A 21805-nucleotide genomic window follows, 5' to 3' on the forward strand; every position below is an offset into this window, starting at 1 on the left:
TTTGGTCGTATTTCAAATAAAAACGTCATTTAATGACTTCTTGTTGACTTTCAACCATTTATAAGATCAATGGATTGTTTATAAAAAAGTATGGAGTTGTTCATTCTTAAAAGCATATGGTATTTTGAACACCCACTCTAATTGAATTCTATTTTATGTTATCAGCCTTTTTTTAAATTTTCATCTTGTGATTTTTTGTTCAATTAATACATTTATCATTATTTCATACCAGCATCGGTGATTACTTTATAATTTTCAAATCAAAATATTCCGAAAACGGTACACAGTTATATCAAGAGTACTTTTTTGGTGTAAAATTAAGTAATGTTCGAATTCATTTGAAATTTTGCATAATAAATCTAATATTGGAAGAGTTGTGTTCAATACTACTTGAAACACCATGTATAATAGATTCTAGATGTTTGATAATAATTGTTATTGAGTAGTTTTCAAAGATTTATTCACTCGCGCGGATTTTGGACTGAAGTTTAATACTACCAAGTTATTTTTATGTTAAAATGAAGAAAATTTTAATAAAAAAGGAAAGGAAATGCTAAATGTTTTAAAAAATATTGCATATCAATTTGCTGTTCCACATTAGAATAACCATGCTATATTTTTTCAAAAATATTATATAGTTGTCTTGTAATAAGAACAAAATATCAGTTTCTATTTAGAAATTCTCTATTTTGACCATATTAGTAAATCGGACGCTACCTTTCCGAGAGTGTATTGAAACTTATATCTTTCCGGTTGGTTAGGTTAAAGGTTAAAACATGATCTACAAGAAATTTTGTTTTTTATCACTTTTTTGTACGCCAATTCTTCGATGAGTTATAATTAAGTTCTTTAATAGATTTTAGACGTTTGATAATTGTTATTAAACAGTTTTCAAAAATTTATTCACTCACACGGATTTTACATTGAAGTTTAATACTCCGGGGGGCCGGTTTCTTCACGTTCTAATAAAGTGCCAAATAATTATTAGCCAAATAACTTTAGTCTGAACTTTTAATTGCCGAATAAATGTTTACCGTTTTTTCACCCTAGTTGGTTTAAATCCGAACTAACCAATAAGTATTTTATATATACTATTGGTAACTAATATTTTCAAAAATGAACTAATCAAATATAAGTATAATAAACAAACAAACACCTTTGATGTATATTAAAGGTAAAATTTCTACTAAACTCTTTAGTTGACACTTGTGACTGCCCAATAACTTATTTGGCAAATAAATCGATTTACTCGGAGGTTTGCTTTATTAGAAGGTGAAGACCCGATTTTTTGGTTATTCGGTAAATATTAGTTAGTAGGGACCTTATTAGGAATTGAAAAAATCCGGCATTAAGCTATTTTTATATCAAAATGAAGTGAAGTCTAATAAATGCAAACCTTAATAACCTATCGATTACGTTGCTTCTGAGACATTTATTTAAGGGTAATAAGTAACTTTCAAACGTTGAAAAAACCATAAACAAAAGAAAAAAAGACGTCAGCTGAATGCATTAACCCATTGGTCTACCTGGATTATATAATATGACTATGTCCTGATAAACTCGATCAATTACGTGATCCGGATTAGTTTGTGAATGATAATCCATTGTATACACTGGTTTTGAATGTAATTTACATCATGATAGGTAGACATATGCTTATTTTTTGATATAATTTCGAATTTCACTCTAAAAATGTACAATTTATTATAAATATGTAGAATATAAAACTTGTAGAACCTAAAATTTTCTACAAGAATCAGTTGAAGAAGTTTCCAAAATTCAATTTTCCATACATTCACCGAATTGATATGTAATAAATTTATAAGACATGCTTTCGAAATTTGCCTCACCATAGTGACCATTGATATATCCAAAATCAATCTTATATCAAGTGCAACAAAACTATTTTTGACCATAGTTAGGTTCACTGATGATTTCAGAAGAAACAAAAAATGAAGAGCATCTTTTGTATTAAAAATAAACCCTCAATATTAATTTAATCATCCTAAACGAATCTAAACAGAAAAAAAAATATAAAATGTATTCAAGAAATTAGATTATCTAAGGGATGATCAATCCCATTACAATTTATATCAACCGTTCCTCGAAAAAGAAGTATTCATAAAATATATTTGTTTTTAAATGAAATGTAGATCAGAAACTCACATAAAAATATGGGATATCAATAAATTTTTTATCACTTTTCGTTTTATACCATTTTGATTTATTTCAATACGAATTCGTTTTGAAAATTCAGTTTGAAACAAAAATTTTATTCAATAGGATACCTGCCCAACATAAATATTTGGTATGACATAATAAACAACAGATTGATCGAATCATATTTGTTTATAGATCATGTATTGAACGATTTTCTATATAACGGGTGTCCCAAAATTAACCCAAGATTTGAATTAAATAGAAAACGAAATTTTCAGTCTCTTGATTGAAATTTTTGATTGAAGATTATTTATAGAAAGAAATCGGAGTAAAGACCCCCATGGCTTTCTATACATAAACGTACTAGTTTGTCGAATTCTTTCTTCATAAATATGGCTGAATTTCGTTGGTGTAATGTTCAATTGCCTTCTTTAATGCAAACGTGATGTTGACATGAACCTATGGTTCTAAATTACCCCATAAAGGTCAAGGCAAATCTTCGCGGTAGACTGAATAATCAAATTGAAAGCAGGTTCACTATCTATGTAAGATATATGATATATTTTCTTACCTGGTTGTCGTATTCAAGTGGTGCGTATTGAGAACTGCTTTGAGAAACTCTTTTGCCAAATCTGGAAAAATAATTCATTGATTTAATTGCATATAAGAGGGTGAGTGAATGAGTGTTATTCAAATGTATTCCTCAATTGAATTTTCTTGAGGTCCTCACTTCTATCACACACTATACATTCTCTTTTATAATTTTCATAGTCAGTTATCAATCGTTCTAGAGGGTTGAAGGTAAACTTGTTTTTAAAAACCTTTTTCGTTTGGAATCTGTGAAATTAACAATGAGCAAATGGTTCAAAGCTATATATGAGTTATCTTGTAGAAAAATTACCCAGTAGCAGTTTTCTTTCACTTTACTAAAATAAACTGATTGAGGAAACAATACTGTGACCCTTAAAACAGTCAGGCAGATCACAAGGAAGATACCTTCTAAGCCTTCGCTAGCTAGGTCTCATTAGTGATTGAGCCAATCTGTTGGGATGGGTTCCAATGCGGTGAGAATATTTTTGAAAGGAATAACGCATAGAACATTTCCAACAATTCTGAGAAATTTTGACTGAAATATTCCTAGAATTGCTATATTTGAGTTGGATGCAGTGCCACATAGTTGAATATCATGGGTTTTATTGTGACTTTGGATACTAGCAACTTGTTGTTGATTGTTAGTTGGTATCTTCGACCTATGAACCAGTACAGTTTTCTGAGTTTTGGACCTAATTGCTTTCTCTTGGTTAGTATGTGTGTGCTCGAGGCTAGTCGTTAGTCTAGATGATTCCCAAGGTATTTTGCACTCTCTTTTTATAGTTGAAGATGCCCGTTAAAATATTACAGCTGGACAGGTCCTTCTTCGTTGGGTGTGAATAACACGGACAGTTTTATTTTCATTCACTTTTATTCTTAAAGTTTTTTGTCACCAGGAAATGGCGTCCAAGTTTGTTTACCTATGATCAATAAAAGTAAACTATGTGAATTTATATTCGCTGGTATGTTTTTCTTTGTTTTTTATTATTGTATTGACAAAAATCCAGTTATCTTTATAAATTTCCTTTTGTTTGAAGCAAATTTTGTAATAGTTTCCGTGTAAATTCTTAACAGGACGAATAGAATAGAAAAAGTATTGATCCAATTTTTTTATATGCTAGAGCACGAGTTTCTTTTATCCAAATCTATTCTATCTACTCGCTCCTTCTCCAATTATTTCCATCTCTGATCCCGTTACCTTCTCCATTTTATTTTTTTCCTCGCAATTCTGGAGCTACAAGGATGGAGTTTGAACCACAAACAAGAATTCAAGCGGTACACCATCACAACAACAAACCCAATTCCAAAATCTGAGAATCCAATTGAGAGCAGCAATAATCCCGTATTTCCATAGATAATTCCCAGGTTTATCTTCAATATCTGAATAAATCTGAGTTGTTTTCAATTTATAACTGCTTTTATCCGTTGTGCTCTTTTGGATACGCAGTGTACTTCCCTGTGGAACTCCTGATATAATCGTATGTAAAGTTGTAATGTAGTCTTGGATTTTGAATTGAATGTAAATGTTTTGGATTTGGAAACGGTTGTGTGGGACGTTTTTCTTGATTTTGTATAGAAGTGCGTCTTGCCAGACTTTGTACAATGTTTTGGTGATAATTAAAAAAGACGAACAGTATTCTCAATTTTCAAAAAATTGGAGACTTTTCTTGTGACTCGATGAACTTGTTCTATGAGGCCATGTTGCTTTCTAAATCAAAATTGGTGGTTATATATCAGTCTGCTGGCTTCTAGAATCGGTTTTAACACAAAGGGTAATAGGTTTATTAGTTCTGTAAAATGTAGTGTCTTGAAAAATAACTAGTTCTCAATACTGTAGTGTACAATTGGGTCCACATGGATTATTTCATTCATGTTAGTGAAAAATTGAAAGAAGAAGAAGAAAATGTACCCATCCACTAAGTTAAGACTTTACGGTATATATAATAAGAAAAGTTTTTAGGAATTTTTCGCTATTTTCTACTTCCACAAATAAACATGAATTCATTTAATAGCTCTTCAATAGTTTCGTAATACTGAGTAAATTTCAAAAGCTACTTTCTGCTCTGGGGAAATCACTTCAAAGAATAGATTTCTCTAAACATTGTTGACGTTCTGCAAAATTGAGGAGATTCAATTTGAGGTTATCAGATATTATATTTGTGTGTAAATATCAAAACTTTTTCTCTGTAACAGAAAAATGTTTATTCAAAACCCAACAGATTACTAATCAAATACAAATTATAGGATTATCTATTAATGGAATTATACAACTGATGGTGAGTTTAATAGAATTCATTGTATGAATTAGGTAGTTTCAATTTTGTTTTTACCACGTAGTAATATATATTAAGTTTTATTTTACATAGTTTTGAAGGGCAAATAATTTAGGTGACCTTTCTATTCTCAATAAATTGACTACACTGATTTTTGGTTTTTCCTTAAAACATAACAAGCGTTATGCCGGTAATTTCTGTTTAACTGTGGCTCTATAAATCTGGGGGATCTCTATATCTTGAGCCAGCCGCTGTAAATCGTCCTTAATTAAGATGCTGAGTTCTGAAAAGTATCGCTCAAACTATCCATCGATGGTCTACTGGTGTGTGCCGTGGCCGTAGTATTGGAACCACATGTCCTTCAAGTTTAACGCATCTAGCCGTGAAAAAAATATTTTTACATTATCATCACTACATCCTCTCCGCCATCCAGTTTGCTGCACATTAACCTTGATGTCCCTCTGCCTCTAAGGTCTACTGATATGGCCTTAATGTTCTTTATTGTGGGCACAAATTTGTCGATACTTATTTTACATACTGACCAGAATTCATTGGCACTAACAATCTAAGAACCAAGGAATTATAATGGTTGCTGAAGAAATCATCACAGTAAAACTTTATATAGAAGAAAGAGCCTTTTATGTAATTTGGTGTCAGCCCAGTAGCACAAGTTCTGTAAATTCATATATTTGCACAAATGGAAATGGGAAAATAGAATAAAAAATATCCTTCCATGATTTTTAATACCAAATAGTATTATTTATAAAAGCGAACCTATTTTGACAGTATTGATTTAAATATGAATTGTTTGTTATATGTTAACCGTTCATTTACTGAGTCTGAATTATTAATTAAAAATTGTGAACCAAACTATTATCTGGTCCTCATGATTTACCAACTTTTCTACTACGAGAAGGCACGTCCGTTCTTCTGAAGCCTTTGAGATATCACAGTTAGGGCTACAATTTCGTCCAAAATTTTTTTTAGGTATAACTTTTTCAAAAATTTTCTAATGCATTGCTCGTAGTTAAAAATTCGCAACCGAAAAATAATTTACGGAGATCAACTCGTTAGAGATTCGGTATGAAAATTTGATACTAAAAATAATTAACATATCGCAGTTTCACTTTTATTTTATGAAGCATAGACATTTGGTTAAGAAAACCCAGTGACTGCTGTCAAGTCGGGAAAACTTTCACTTATTAATTTTTTAGTTATGCGACCAAGAAAATTTTCGAAAAATTCAGGTTGTTGTTGTGTCAAACTTGAGGCATCTGATTTGTTTGAAGAAATGACCGGTATGAGAATGGAGGAGTTTATCCAATTTTTAAGGTTGTTTAATAAAGTTGTTGTTGAGAACTACCACCCCACCAAAAATATATTCAACTTTTATAAGTCATTCGAACCTTCGCTTCGCGACATTGCGTTTCACCACGTGCAAGATCGGCTTAACTGATTCATTTCTCAATGTATTTATGTCTTATGCTTGAAGTCCATAGAACACGTATTTATATCAAAAATATATCTCGAATAATTCTAGAAAGTAAACGAACAAATGAACAAATAAAAAAGGCCTTTCTATAAACTGGTTCTAGAAACATATAAACAAATCGCCACTGTGATGAAAACATGTAAAAAAATAACCACCACATCGCTAAATTTGAGATTTTTACATAATAACCGAACAGAACCAGCTTCACAGTCCATGTTTTAGACGAATTCATAACGTTATTGACCTAGAGAATTGGTTGAATTAAAGCAGTTCTAAAAGGCTCGTTGTTTCTCACTATTTCAACACATAATGAAGACTGAGCTCTGTCCTGGACAAAACTGTATAGCTCTGTTTCTGAAATGAGATAACTAGCGCTTCGCCTCGAAGTCAACGAACTAAATAGCGCTATTTTAGTCAAGTTATGCTACTGTACCCTGTATAGGCAAACTCTGTTCCACAATTTTCAATCGGTAGCCTACGAGAAATTGAGTACAAAATAATCTTTGCGAAAAAGAAAACTTTGTATCACAAGTTATTGTGTTATATAATGGAATCTGAGGGTTATTAGGATTCGTTTAGACAATCGGTATCTTGACAAAGCGAGTAAATAGACAATCTTCCAATACTTAACTGGAAAATTGAACTTTATTGAATAGGGATTCAATCTTTAAATTTCATATTTTCAAGTACATAAAGCATTTAATCTGCCTTTGTTATTATTACTGAAACTTTCGAACAAATACTATTATAAAAGTCTACTTCTTGTTTCTATGGAATCAAGGAGACAACTAATTATTATGACGTCCCAATAAAGTGATAATTGATGGGTAATTTTAGGATTCTCTATTTAGTCCAATTAACCTGGTGAGGATACCGAATAAATCACCTCGAAGGCTGCAAATTGCACTTTTAAGTCTAATTTTAGTAATAAATTAGCGAAAAACTATGAAGTTTTTACTTTCTTCTTGCTTGGCAAGTGATTGTGCGTTTTTTTGCATTGTAAATTATTAAGCCGTTAACTAATTCTGAACGTGGAGTAGGTAGGTAAAGCTCGTATTCAGCGTTCCTAAGTGGATAGCCGTGCAACGACCTTTCTGAAATTGGAGAAGCGTGCTTACGAATTAGGCAAATATAGAGGAATAGTCAGAATTTCCAAGTCACTGCAGTGAGTTCTGCTTCTTAGTTCAAGTAAATATCCAACAGCCCTCGCTTATAGTTTAGTGATTCGCTCAAATTGTGCCGCACACACGTACCCCAGAAGGTAAGGACTTATCGGAGGGCATATATAACGTTTATTTCTTTGATTAAGTTCCGGAGATCAGAGTTGCTCCAAGAGAAACTAGTATCGTTTGCAAATAGACATATTTTACCACCTGCAAACACCTGAAGACGTTGGACCTAGCAGATAATGCGACGTGCAGATTTTGTTACATAAAGGACGGAACCTCTATCCAATTCTCTTGAAGTGTGAAACACTAAGGAGATCCAGGGCACTACATCTGGAAGCGCTTGAAATAGAAGACGAAGATCTCTGGCAATTAGAGCCCTCCTACATTCCAAACTTTTTAAAAGGAAAGGGATTAACAGATCAGCTGGGAACACAAAAGGGGACGCAATATATTCTTTGGGTCGCAGTATATAAGATACATTAATACATCTATCTCTTAGTTTTATGTGAAATTTTGACATTTGTGGACGTAGTGAAGTGTCCAGAAAGTTACTCACCCATCAAATCGCTTTTATATGTTTTTCTAATTCTTTTACGTAATCAACGACAAACAGACCAGAATAAACTGACAATTTATATACTTGATTATGTTTATATATTTGTATTTTTTTTTTGATTCGATAGTGCTGAGTCTAGCGAACGTGATTCAACACCTAAGTCAATTAACGCCAAATCACTATATGGAATATTAATATGAAATTCATTTAGTTATTAATTTTACATATTGTTGTGGTTGTATCGACGTGTCGTCACATTCATTATGAGATTGTTTATTTTAAAAATAGTTATTAAAATATTAGTTGATTATTGATAACCACGTAGTATTGATGATTACACTAGGTTGAATTATCGTTTTTATTTACTTCCAAACAGATTTGTCAACCTAGCGATCCTCAAACCTCAAAATATGACCTCTATAGCAAGGAGCATTTCTGATGAGTTATACAGCATCAATTTAGGAACCAGACTTGCGAGAAAATTTATTTCTTCGCCACCATGAACTTTAACTTAAAAATACCAAATTTGTTACACTACATGAGACTGTTAAGGGCATTAAGAGAAGGCGATTGGACCATTTTGGTGTTAATTGTGGTCTTAATGGTCGAAGTGGCCACCTATGTGACTTGATCTCACCTCCTTCAAGTTTTTTGTGGAGAAATTTGAAAATTCGGGTCTACGTGAATCAACAAGACAATTCTGTACCAATTTCTGTACCAATTTTTACCAATTACCCTGTACAATGGGAAGAAAATTAATTGATTTATTTTGCGATTGCGATTTTAAGTTTTTTATTATGAGAAATGGTTTTTTTATGTTTCCAGTTTGATTGTTTGCTATTAAGGTTCTTCAAGATCTTCCATTACCAATTTTGAACAACCGTCAGATATATCATTTTCATATTTGAAATATGTTGTTGTAATTGTTAGTCCTATAGCTTTGACAAATTCGTTTCGAGGTATTTCTGTATATTCTTCAATTTTGTCACATTTTTTCTTAATTATATCTTTCATAATTGTAACATTTGTATGTAAAAGGACTAATATCTAACGAAGTAAATACATATTCGTCAGGAATTTAAAATTTTTAATTTGAAATCTCAAGTGTTTTTGATATAGAAATTGTTTTGATATAACAATATTTTTTAAATAATAGTTAATGGAGTGAGAGGAGTTGAATACTTCAAACAATTGACCGAAGAGGTGTGTTAGGTTCAATACAGTTTTTGTAGACCATATATTTTAGGGAGTAAGTCATTGTGAATTTTCAATTTTTTTCCTTTTATTTGTCTTCCCGATATCGAATGAAATTATTATTCTATTCTTAATATAAATTCGTAGGGTCCTGCTCAACTTGTTTGTCGTTTCAAGTCATATTTTGATAAAATGACCTAAAATCATGACGAATTATAATGAAAAACTCTTAAGAAGCTCTGAGAAGATGATGATTTCTTTACTTTATTTCAAATTAGACATTTTTTTCAACAGTTTCTAATCAATTGAATAATAATGAGTTTTTGTAAAGAAAATAATGAAAAAATGTCTCACCTAGGACGTGCTCGATCGGAATAAAGTCTGTCTAGTTCTTGGAGTCGCAACATGGCTCTTTGGACTAACTTAGGTTTCAGTTCTGTGTCGGTAGATACACTCCGCAAACTACCTACCACCAGTTAGTTTTAGTTTTTATTAAAAAACATCGTGGCTACGTCAAACCAAAAAGTTTTTCTACGACCTTCTCTATCACGATTCAGTTCGCAATTTAGTTATAATATGTTTCATATTTTTTCAACTAACCTCATGTATGACGCATTCATTATTCATTACCGTATCCAAACAACATAGTTTTCGTACCATGAAACTTTTTGGTTCGGTTTTACCACTCAAGAAACATGCAATAAGTCATAACATAAAAATATTTGAAAATACAAGTCAAATCAGAATAAAGTAACAAATAAAACAAAAAAATGAATGCGTCATATTTGAATGAGGCACGTGAAAAAAATTGAACAAGCATCTTGATAGTTATTATTCTCCTTAGAGCCGTTCAGATTATTTCACAGCTTTATGAGTTCACGTCTATTTCATAATAATATTTGAATTGCTTCCATATTTTCGGACCAAAGTATAAGGAAATAATGGGTAATCAAGAAGAATACTTCGGTAGAGGGCCTAACAACCTCTATTGCTTATACGTGTCTATATTACAGAGACCTTTGTTACTTATTGAAATCCTTTTGACACGTGAGCGACCTCTGCAATACAAGAAACAGAAATTGGAAACGAATTTGTTTTGTGTCGTTTTCTTATCGTTTAGGTATAAAAGCAACAATTGACCATTGCACTTGTTGTCTGGAGTTATATTAAAAATTTTATGCGAGGTTACGACTCATAACATTTTTTGAAATGCCTATTGTCTTAGCCACCTTAAATCAGCGGCAAAATCATGAATTTCTGTCATACTATCGTCCTTGATAGCCGCTTTCGAAGCTCCTGGACGTGGATCATTAAAAAACGACATGCACCCGCGATGAATCTCGGTAAACTAATTTGTGATAGTTACCACTGAAGTAGAAAAATCACAATAAACTGCATCTGAACGTTCTTGGAAATGGAAAATGAATGTTTTCAGCTATTTTGAGCACCTTAAATCCATGGCAAAATTATGAATTTCTGTCATATGATCGTCCTTGGTAGCCGCTTTCGAATCTCCTGGACGGGGATCATTAAAAAACGACATGCACCCGCGATGAATCTCGTTAAACTAATTTGTGATAGTTACCACTGAAGTAGAAGAATCACAATAAACTGCAACTGAACGTTCTTGGAAATGGAAAATGAATGTTTTCAGCTATTTCGAGCACCTTAAATCCGTGGCAAAATCATGAATTTCTGTCATATGATCGTCCTTGGTAGCCGCTTTCGAATCTCCTGGACGTGGATCATTAAAAAACGACATGCACCCGCGATGAATCTCGGTAAACTAATTTGTGATAGTTACCACTGAAGTAGAAGAATCACAATAAACTGCAACTGAACGTTCTTGGAAATGGAAAATGAATGTTTTCAGCTATTTCGAGCACCTTAAATCCGTGGCAAAATCATGAATTTCTGTCATATGATCGTCCTTGGTAGCCGCTTTCGAATCTCCTGGACGTGGATCATTAAAAAACGACATGCACCCGCGATGAATCTCGGTAAACTAATTTGTGATGTTTAACACTGAAGTAGAAGAATCACAAAAAACAGAATCTTAACGTTGTTTCATTTCGATGGGTGTTCAAGGCAAAAATAAGAATTTAGCCAGGAAAAAGGTTTTGATAACCCTTTCTGAAGACCAACATTCTGCATAACGAACATTTACGAACAAAAGATCAGAGACAAAGGAAAATTCGTTCAGAGTTTGAGTTTGAAGGACAAAGGACAAAAGTACGGGTTCAAAATGTCTTAGATACTAATCTTCTACAGGATAGTGAATTGTTACTTCCACATAAACCATAGGACTGAGAAAGGAGATTTTTCGTATTGTTCTTAATGTATTTTCACATATATTCAGGTCAATTCTATTCCTAAGTCTTTAGTCCATTCCATTCCAAGTTTTTCCAAGGAAATCTACATAAATAAGGTAGGACAATCACATATTTTCGACCAAATACATTTTTAGGAAATTATCTTTTTTCTTATTACATTATTTTGTTATTACATTAACACGCACAAGTCTTTTAAATCTTTACCAAAATTGTCTATGTGATCATAAATATATTCCACTCCCTCTATATCTTTGATAAATATTTTTTCAATTCATTTTGGTCTATTTTTTCAAGCCGATTGCCTGTTGACTGGTGCTTCGTGTACATTGCGGAAGAATATCTTGTCGTTAGTTTTTCTTAATACTATCAATCATTTTCGTGTCTCCAACCTTGCGTGAGGAACATCAACCGAAATCACTGTCTCTTTAAATCAATAACGTAAATGAAAGTGAAAACACCTTCAGATACAGGATGCCAAACTTAATATTAACTAATTTTTGTTCATATATTTGAGTGAATTGAAAAAAAATGTTTGAGATCTATAGAGAGTGTTTAAAAAAAAATTTGGGGTTTGCTCGGTTAAAAATTTTTCTAACGCTATCCGTGTTTAAGAAGAACAAAACATACATTTCTAATTGAACTGCCCCCTGTAGAACATCGTGTTATTTACATAAGGATAATATATCTCCAAAAAATGAATCCATTTTATTTAATTGAGGAGAATGGGGTTGTCATGCAAATGGACCTCTTCGACCAATTCACCTATTAGTAAAAATGTTATCAAGATGATTTTTTACATCATTTAAAAAGTGGAAGGGGTTCCGTCGTGATGAACCACATGTCTCTGCGAATGTTTAGACGAATATGACATAATATGGGTGGGAAATCATTTAGGAGGAAAATATGGGTCTTCTGTATGCAACACCAATAAACAAAAGGAACGAAATGATCGATAGAATCAACTTCCATTGTGACTCAGGCAGAATCTTAGATTGGTACAAAGAAACTCAAAGAAATATGTGCAAGATGCCCACTTCGAACATTGATTATACTTTTTTTGTTTCCATTTGATGAGTTGTAGGCTAACCAACAAAATTTTTCTGCATTTCAAGTTTTTCCTTATGTAATTAAAACGATGTTCGACAAGATTCAGTTCAATTAGAAATGTTTAATTAAGTTTCAATACGTATTTTAAATAAATAATTACAATTTATGATAATTTTGTTCAGAATGTCTCTTTATGGTGAACGGTATACTTGGCATGTACAACGATCTAAAATCGATATATCTCCTAAACCATAAATTCAATCGAGTACCTTTTTGTTGAAAAATCGATTGAAAAATTTATTTCTGCTATCTTTAGATTGTACTGGTTGTCCATGTAAAAGTAAAGGATTTTTAATCATTGGGCATTAGCCGCCCATGTGGATCAAATAGTAGTGTAAAACTATTTATTCCGTCAAACATACTATATCATATCAGTCCCTGGGGACCGGTGTTGTTCATTAATGTAGTGCAGCCTATGAGAATTGCAAATGTTTAAGATTTGCGAAAAGCATATCCTCGTTAAATTTGGTTCGTTTCAAAAGATAGCATTATACGTAACTGAGTATTGAGATCATTTTTTAAAGGAGAAAATGTACAGGGCTTTGGGGACTGGTAACGCACAAACATTACAATGCAGGATCGGTCCTGGGGGACCAGTAAATATTTACATGTACATGCATGCGCAAGCAATAGGTGTTTAGTATTAGTTGTATTTCAATTGCACGTGTGTTTACGTCTGTAACTCAAATAGCCAATACAAATAACACAAAAAAAGAAAATTATAACGGATCGTGTACTTCAGCTGAAAATAAACAATATAACGAAGATAACCCAAGTGTGATAAATGCGCGCCAAAATCCAACTACGTCAAGTCCACGTATTGCCAAAGTTACTAGATGGTGAAAGTGGAAATGATCTTCAAGATGAACTGGATGACCTTTTGATTCGGATGATTCAGTTATGAACAAAAACTAAGTATGTAATTTCTTCAGATGAATCGGATAATGACGTAAGTACCAGTGATTTATTCGATGATAATATTGGAATAGAAAATGGATATGAAAGTGTATCGAAATCTACAAATGATGATGAAAATGAGTGGCATGATAAGGATGGGAGTAGGTGCTAGCGATCAGATGACTTCTAATCATTCTGTATTAAGAAAATCTTTGAAATGGTACCGAAAATTTTGCTTGGAATTTTTGCTCGGAACAGCTATTGTAAATACTTGGATTATCTATAACAAGATTACTTCTACTTCAAAATTGTCTAAAAGGAGTTCAGACGGAGATTGGCACGGTAGTTACTTGTTACTTTAGTAGTACACGAAGAAACCACTACTCCCAAAAGAGTTCTGCATACCTTTGTTAAACTGTCCGGATCAAGAGAGAAAAGGAGAATACAATACCAAGTATGCAATCATAAATTAAGAGAAACACATTCCAGCAAGAATGCAAGTAACTTTTTTACGAAAGTAGCAAGCTATTGCAATGAATGTCCTGGGAAACCGGGAATGTGTCCTAGAATCCCCTGAATACCAGTACCAGTATAGTACAGAAGTTTATGACCTATCATAAGCAGAAAATTTAAATAAATGACCAAATTTCACAGCCTAGAAAACTTATTAAACCAGCAGTCTGGATTATACTATGAAATGTGAGTCCTACAATTCTTAATAATCTGATAAGAAACGAGTTTAATGATTTGAAAATGAAACCACTCTTCCACATGTTTTTTTTTAAAATAAATTCCAATCTTCCTGAATACAGCCATATCTATAATTTCGGACAAGTATTAAGAATTAACTGAATTTTGAATGAAATTTGTGTAATCACAAAATTGTGATGAAGCTACGATGTTCTATTGAAAGAGAGCATCGTATAAAATGAACTAATTAGAATTTGAAAGCAATGATCTATCAAAAAAAGATAATTACCTTGGTCTAGCTACTGATGAATACATCTGATCCAGCTTCAGCAATCGCATCATGTCATCACCGTGAGGATTTGGTGCGGCTGCTGTCCAATCGCTCTGAAGTACGAGAATAGTTACCAGAAGTACCAACCATCGTACGTACGGCCACATCATTGTTTCAAGTACAATTTTTTTACAGTCTGGAAACAAATAGTATTATTCCATTAATATATAATTGTTATTTATATCAAAAAGGATGTGAGTAACATTAATAAGTCGAGAAGGATTTTTTCCACTTCCCGTATCATTGATTCCTGGATTTTTATCAAAATCAAACTGGAATAGAATAGAATAAAATACTGCAAAAAATGGTGTCAAACAAAGATTACTGCTATTACAATATCAGAGACCGTGCTGTTAATAAAGTTTATAAATAATTGTACTATTGATATTGTTGTTAAAGAAATGAAAAATTTAAAATTTTCTCTCCGTTTGTAGTTGTTACTTAATGTATATAGTTTTATCAAGTAGATAAGGTACACCGTTTACATGACATAAATCATTACCATCTAAGAGTGGTTTTCCCTTGATAAAGATTTAGATAGTGTTAGTATCAGATCAGAAGTTCCAAATTTTGTGCCAAATTCGAATTCTCCCCATTCATCACCACATGATTAAAATACTGAATCTTCTATTCAATAATAACAGAGACTATGAAAACAAAAGTCATACACAATATTGGAAAAATATTATTCAAGAATTCCATACGGTACTGAAAATGAATGGAATGAAGCATTACCTCGTGACAAGCTTTTCTATACCCAATTGACTACAATTTATTATATATTGAATCACTTTATTACCAATCAAATTGATAGTGGAGAGTTTCCTTAATATCCATACAGGTTAGTCTTGGTTTCGGCGACCATTTTCTAAATTTTCTTTTTGAATTGAACGATGTCAAACAAACCTCAATGACTATGTGTTCAAATTTTTCCGGGAGTCAATGACATGTATCAGTTTTCACTTCTTAGACCTTTTTAAAAATATTTTGTGATGTTTTGTCTCCAGTTTAGATCTCCTTTAATTAAAATTTCGTTTGAAAAAAGAAAATCTTGGCGATTCGAACTAATTCAGTTCTTATCACAATATTTTCAAGACTTAAAATCAATATCAATGATTAAAAAAATGAACAGACATATTTGATAGCAGTGTTGTTTTAGTTTATAATCAAAATCATAAAATTGTCGACTCGCCCTCGTATTTTCATAGCGTATCTACGGTAAAGATTGATAACAGTGAAAGTTGAGTATGTCTGATGGATATTCCGATGAGATTTAATAGGGTTATAGCCTATAACCTCAAATTTTCTTAAAGGATATATTTCGACTATTTGGACGCCCAGAACAGGACTAATTAGGAATATAAAACAAGAATATTAGAGAAAAGGATTATTCAGATTTTATGAAACATCAACTCAATTTTCAGTTAATGGGAAAATATCTTCTTTTGGTGCAAAATGAACGTTGCTTGATGAATTTTATAAAAATAAAACTTGTGCCGAAGCTTTTGACACTATTCACCATCAGAAACCAATAGCCAAATGAACTCTTTCATCACTTGAAAATTGCAAAGAAGTTAAGAGGATTGGCGTTTCAATAATGAATAATTTTTCAACCCTAGTATACCACAAAGTAAAACCAAGGCAGAATTGTTGAAACGTGCGTTATAAATAAGTAACAGATTGAGAGAAAATGTCTGTGAAAACGTCCAACGTCCTACATTTTTTTCCATAAGGCTACATCCCCTGGAAAATATGTACTACGAGGGCTACAAGTATTCATTCGAAATTGACATGTTTTTAATTTCTTGTGTCATCAAATGATTCAGTGAGATACCGAACAAAAATTTTGAAAAAGACAAACAGTTTATAATTTATTATACACATACTGATAATAGACGTCTTGCTTATCTCTAATACTATTTGGGATCTCTACATAATTTTTCATTTTCTCGTTTTCCACTGCTTCATAATTAAAAATAGAACTTTCAAAGTTATTACGCGGTTGTATCCACTAAGTTGCATTACGAAGCTCCTCGACTGTAGCCAAATTAACCTTACTACTACTTATATATCAAGTCAGTAACCTGCAAAAGTTGTAAATATAATCTGCAAGAAATTACCACGTGAGAAAGTTTTATAAGTCAGAGCAGATGTGTACTTACGTATAAACTAATTGCAGTTCAAAACTCCCTTTTGGAGTTATTTCTCAAGATAACGAATAGTTTTAGAATAGAAAAACTAAATTTGAACTTTTATATAGACTCTTGGAAGTTTATTATCGATATCCTACACTATTATTCATTAATTCTGCTCTTTTATTTGTTTGTGAGTGGATCCGCTATTTCACGACACAATTTTGAGAAACTAAAACAACTTAAATCTTTTTCGACGTTGAAATACTTATAATAGATGTATTTTTTGTTCCTTATATCCTTCAAAGTTGAGTCCTGGTGGGCCCCAAATTGATGTTATACTTCATATCTCCGAAATAAAAAAGAACTGGCATCACTGCCTTAATAATAACCGCGTTAGTTTCACTAAAGACGCTGAAGTAACAAATTATATTTTTTGTCAGATTTTAATCAAAATGATAAGCATTGGCAAAAAAGCAGCTTGAAGATTTTATAGAAATATCTAACTAGACCCTTCAGATTCGGAACTACAGTACCAAAATATAAATGAATCGTATGGAAAATCTGTTAGAAACAAAAGTCTAGAAATGGAGGACGAAATCGAATCTGTTCAAGATTTTTAACTTTAAGACATAACTTCAGATTGTGATCAAGTAGAGGTCATAAGTCCGGCAGTGCTTATAAGTCTAGCAACGCTGTCGAAAAAGATGAAGACGGAGCATTTTCGTGCTTCAGACATTTGTGTCTGTGTCATGATAGCACGTGCTCGTCGAGCAGTAGCGCGTTTATAATGAATAACCGATGCAAGGTTCAAGAAAGAGTTTTTGTTTGTGATGGGAAGGAATATTGCGTCTTGCATTGCATTAAACGTTGTCTTGAATCATATCAAGCGGACTCAACATACGTAGGTGTTGGAATTAAGTCCTTACGTTCGAAATCGGCAACTTTGGAGCCACTAGATTGATTAAATATAAACACTTTGTAATAGGGTATCAAGAAAAGTTTTCCCCACACAGATGAACTCACTGAATATTTGAATTTTTCTACATCTATCTACATAATTATTTATTATAGGATCTTTCGGACACTCTGATTGCACATGTATATCAATTGCAGTAGATTGGGCACACAGGAAATATTGATTGAAGGAGCTCATTATACCAACAATTATAAATTATAATGAGCAGTATAATTACCACGTATAAACGTATATTTTATGCACAAATACATACTTTGAGGCTGGATATTGAGCCTAATACGATTTCAATTTGAGGGAAATTCAATTTACTCAACCGACGTATTGAAAGATTACAATGTTTGGAAATTAATTCTTACATGGTGTTAGTTTTAATTGAAGCGTTTTTACTAACATTAATAGAATACAACGTTTAGAAACAAGATCACATTCATTCAGTTTTCATCAAAAGAGTTTTATTTTATAATCTGTACTCCTTTCCCGTTGATTAATTCATAAATCCCCCTTTTAAACTTAACTTTGTTTTAAACATGAATGGAAACGAAGTATTATATTCTTTGATAACAATATCAAAATGAATGAATTTCCTCCAGTACGTTGGTTCCATAGATTTGAATTCTCCCGATGAGAAATTAATGTTATTGAAATTATTTTATTTTGGTTCATGTTTGTGAGTGATCCTCAGGTACTTACTTGAAAAAAATGTATTGTTTTCATTTAATATTATATTTTCATTAAAAAACTCACTTTAGCCACAATATTTAATTGAAATAAGCCCAATTTCCATCTGACAGAAATACCCTATGGCGGATTTAAATGAAACAATTAAGTTCTTAATCTTTTCTGTATGGGATGTGCTCATTCTATTGATGAAGAGCGATGTGAACTCTATTTATTGGGAGTAAATTGGAACTTCTGAAAAAATATTCCTTGGTAAGGAGATTTTTACGTACCTATCTTCAGTAGGTGAAGTTTTATGTTTCTTTAGTGCCCTGGTTACGAAAAATTTGAGTAACGTTTTCCACGAACTTAAAAAACAAGCAGAAATGCAACTGCAATTGAGATCCTTTTCAGATTTCGAGACAATTTTACATAGTCCAGTAAACAATGGTCAAAATATGGTATCACCTCAGAATTCCATCAAGACGCGTGGATTTGCGTGAAATTTCGAAACTAAGTCCTATTTACTTCACCACTTTAAAATCCACTCTATGCCAATATGTGCAAATTATTGTAAGGGGTAAAAACATATAGCATTAAAAAACTAATTTAATATTTTATACTAATCAATTGAATATTAAATGTAAATTGATAAACACAAATAAATGTGTGAGAAACAAGGTCTTCGGTCACAGAACTATACTGGTTCAAGCATCTTCACAAAAATAATAATAATATATTAGGAAAAAAAGATTTGGAACGCATTGAAGTTTTTTAGAAGGGTAACGTTCAAAGGTCTCCAAAACACTCCCAGTCACACGCTAGTGTGAACTTGAAAGGTTAATTCTAAAGTTAAGAAAACATAAAACAAACAAAATTTTTAATAAAGAAAAACAGTTTGTTTTGTAACAGTTTTAACGTAACATTCGAATGTTTCTGAGGTATTATTAATAAAAGACAATTTTAAAAAATTCTTCCTTCATTGTAACCATATTTTTTTCAAAATCAAACTCTCTCAACCACTCAAACTTCTTGACACCTATTATTTTCATCCAATAAGAGTTATTTATCTATAAACCAACGAGCTTTGGTCAGTCTTGCTGGATAATCCTCTATCCATGGCATTTACTGGATGTGGAAAGAGTAAAGAAGCTGATCCCGGGGAAAACTATGATTAGTTGTCGTTAATGCGTTGAATTGTAGTGTCATCTTGGGTACGCTAGTTGTGGAATCAGCATCAACTGCATTTAATGCATTTTTCTCTAGAGCTGGTATTCGTATAATTCATTGTAGACCTTTTTTGGTAGGGCAGCTCCTAAGATATCATTTTATAAAGAATAATCAAAACTAGTTTACTCAATTTATGTAGTTTTCCATAAGCTGTGATAAATCCTAAAAAAAGTTCTACAGCCGGGTATAATTCTAAAGCGTTTTTTTTTCTGATAAGTTACCATAAGTTCCGGAGCACCCTGTATTCTAGTTTCTCTAAATCTTTTCGAATTTAAGCATTTCATCGTTGTTTGTGTTCACTTACATTCACTGTTACTGATGTCAGGTTAAAAATCAATATGATAGTCTATAACAACCTAGCATCGTTTTCTTTTTATCAAATATACTAATTTGATCAATATCGTTTCAACAAAGCTACCAATTCGAGTTCAATATCCACGATTTCTCCACCTTTTAACCAATAGTAATATAGCTCACGAAACTTTCACTCTAATGTTATTAAAACCCCAAAGTTATTTCATTGCAATAGGGCGTGAAATTAGGAAAAGAATTTCTAGAATAGAAACATCTCTTGATGAGATTAAATTTTTATTGGAACAACAATTCTACATTAAGATTTTCCTCAATCTCCTTAGATTTTCCGTGTAAAAAAAGAGGAATATTTTTCTTCTTAAGAGTTATTAAAAACCAGTTAACACCCCTAGATTACCTTTTGTAATTTCTCAAACAATTTGCATTGAAAGCAGATTGCTTATTGACGACAGCAATTTCTATTCCACTATTGAAATTAGCACGAACTCCTAAACGACCAGGAAAATTAAACAGGCAGAAAATGAACCTCTAAAACCGCACTATCATTTGACATTCGATATTTCGTCATCTGAATCGTAAAGTTTCAGTTTTACGTAGAAACAGCACCGGACTTACTAATTTTATCATCAAAATGGAGAGGGGCCTCATTTTCTTAACCCTACAATATATCGGTTTTTGGCATTTTGAATATTATGTTGTTATCATTCTCTTCTGAACAGTAGGACACTTATAACATTCTAATCTAGGGACTTTATCACTCATTGCTTTCTCAAGACATCCTCAATAATTTTATTCAAATCATTTGACAAACCCCAATCGCTTTTTCAACCATCAAATATGGCTCGTTGGAACTGGAACCAACTGTAGGATCGATTCACTATTCCTTGGAGTTTCATGAAGAACCGATATTATCACTCGTATTTCCAAAAACCATATCTTGTCAATCCAAAGGTGTTTTAGAATCTAGTCGATCAAAACTTGTAAGTACGAATATTGTTATCAAAATACGTGTGAACTGCAGGTAGAGAGTTGCCGAAAGCAAAGGCGTTCAAACGTTTATTCGCCGAGTGGGGTTCATCCAAACAAGAGCTATGACTTCCACTTATCATATAAAACAACTTTACATCAGTCTCAAAAAAAATACATAAAAACTGGGTGAAACAGGAAAATTAAAAGTATATCAGCACAAAGCTGAGGCACAAAACATAGACGACAATGCGGAAATGGAGTGGATGCAAACAGAAAAATTGATGGGACAAGTGGCAGAGCAAACGCTAGGTTTGAAGAAGAAAACAAGCAAGAAAGTATAGGTCGATGAGGAATGTAAGAGGGAACTGGAGGAAAGAAATTTAGTACGACTAAGTACACTAAAAACTGATTCGACAGAAGCCAAGAGAGAATATTCAAAAATATAAAAGGATACTAAAAAGATACTCAGACATAAAAAGAGAAAGATGGAATAATGGAATAATATATCCAATATTCAAGAAGGAAAATAAAAGTTAATGTGAAAATTAGAGAAGGATATCAATTCGTGGTGTACAAAGCTTTGACTGAAATTGTGAGAAACATACTCAAAAAAGGATAGTCGGTTAATACCAAGGAGGTTTCAAGAAAAGAAGGGAAACAACGGATCAGATGTTTACTATATATTTATTTTTTAGAAAATTAAATATTAGAAGCAGTGGTTTTAGTCATCTAG

At 32.3% G+C, this 21805-nt stretch overlaps 1 protein-coding gene across 2 annotated transcripts in view; it reads right to left on the reverse strand.

The window, feature by feature from the left end:
• LOC130895093 (uncharacterized) overlaps nt 1-21805 on the reverse strand; it is a 52977-nt gene that overhangs the window by 15593 nt on the left and 15579 nt on the right. The window contains exons 2-4 of one of the 2 annotated variants that reach the window (XM_057802224.1): nt 14752-14929; nt 9790-9897; nt 2732-2792 (exon numbers count right to left, since the gene is read on the reverse strand). In XM_057802224.1, the coding sequence (XP_057658207.1) occupies nt 2732-2792; nt 9790-9897; nt 14752-14903 (321 nt within the window). In that variant the 5' untranslated portion in view covers nt 14904-14929. The remainder of the gene's footprint in view (nt 1-2731; nt 2793-9789; nt 9898-14751; nt 14930-21805) is intronic. The other variant, XM_057802225.1, reaches the window with a different exon arrangement.

Source organism: Diorhabda carinulata, chromosome 6 (assembly GCF_026250575.1).
Source record: "Diorhabda carinulata isolate Delta chromosome 6, icDioCari1.1, whole genome shotgun sequence".
Lineage (NCBI taxonomy): Eukaryota > Metazoa > Arthropoda > Insecta > Coleoptera > Chrysomelidae > Diorhabda > Diorhabda carinulata.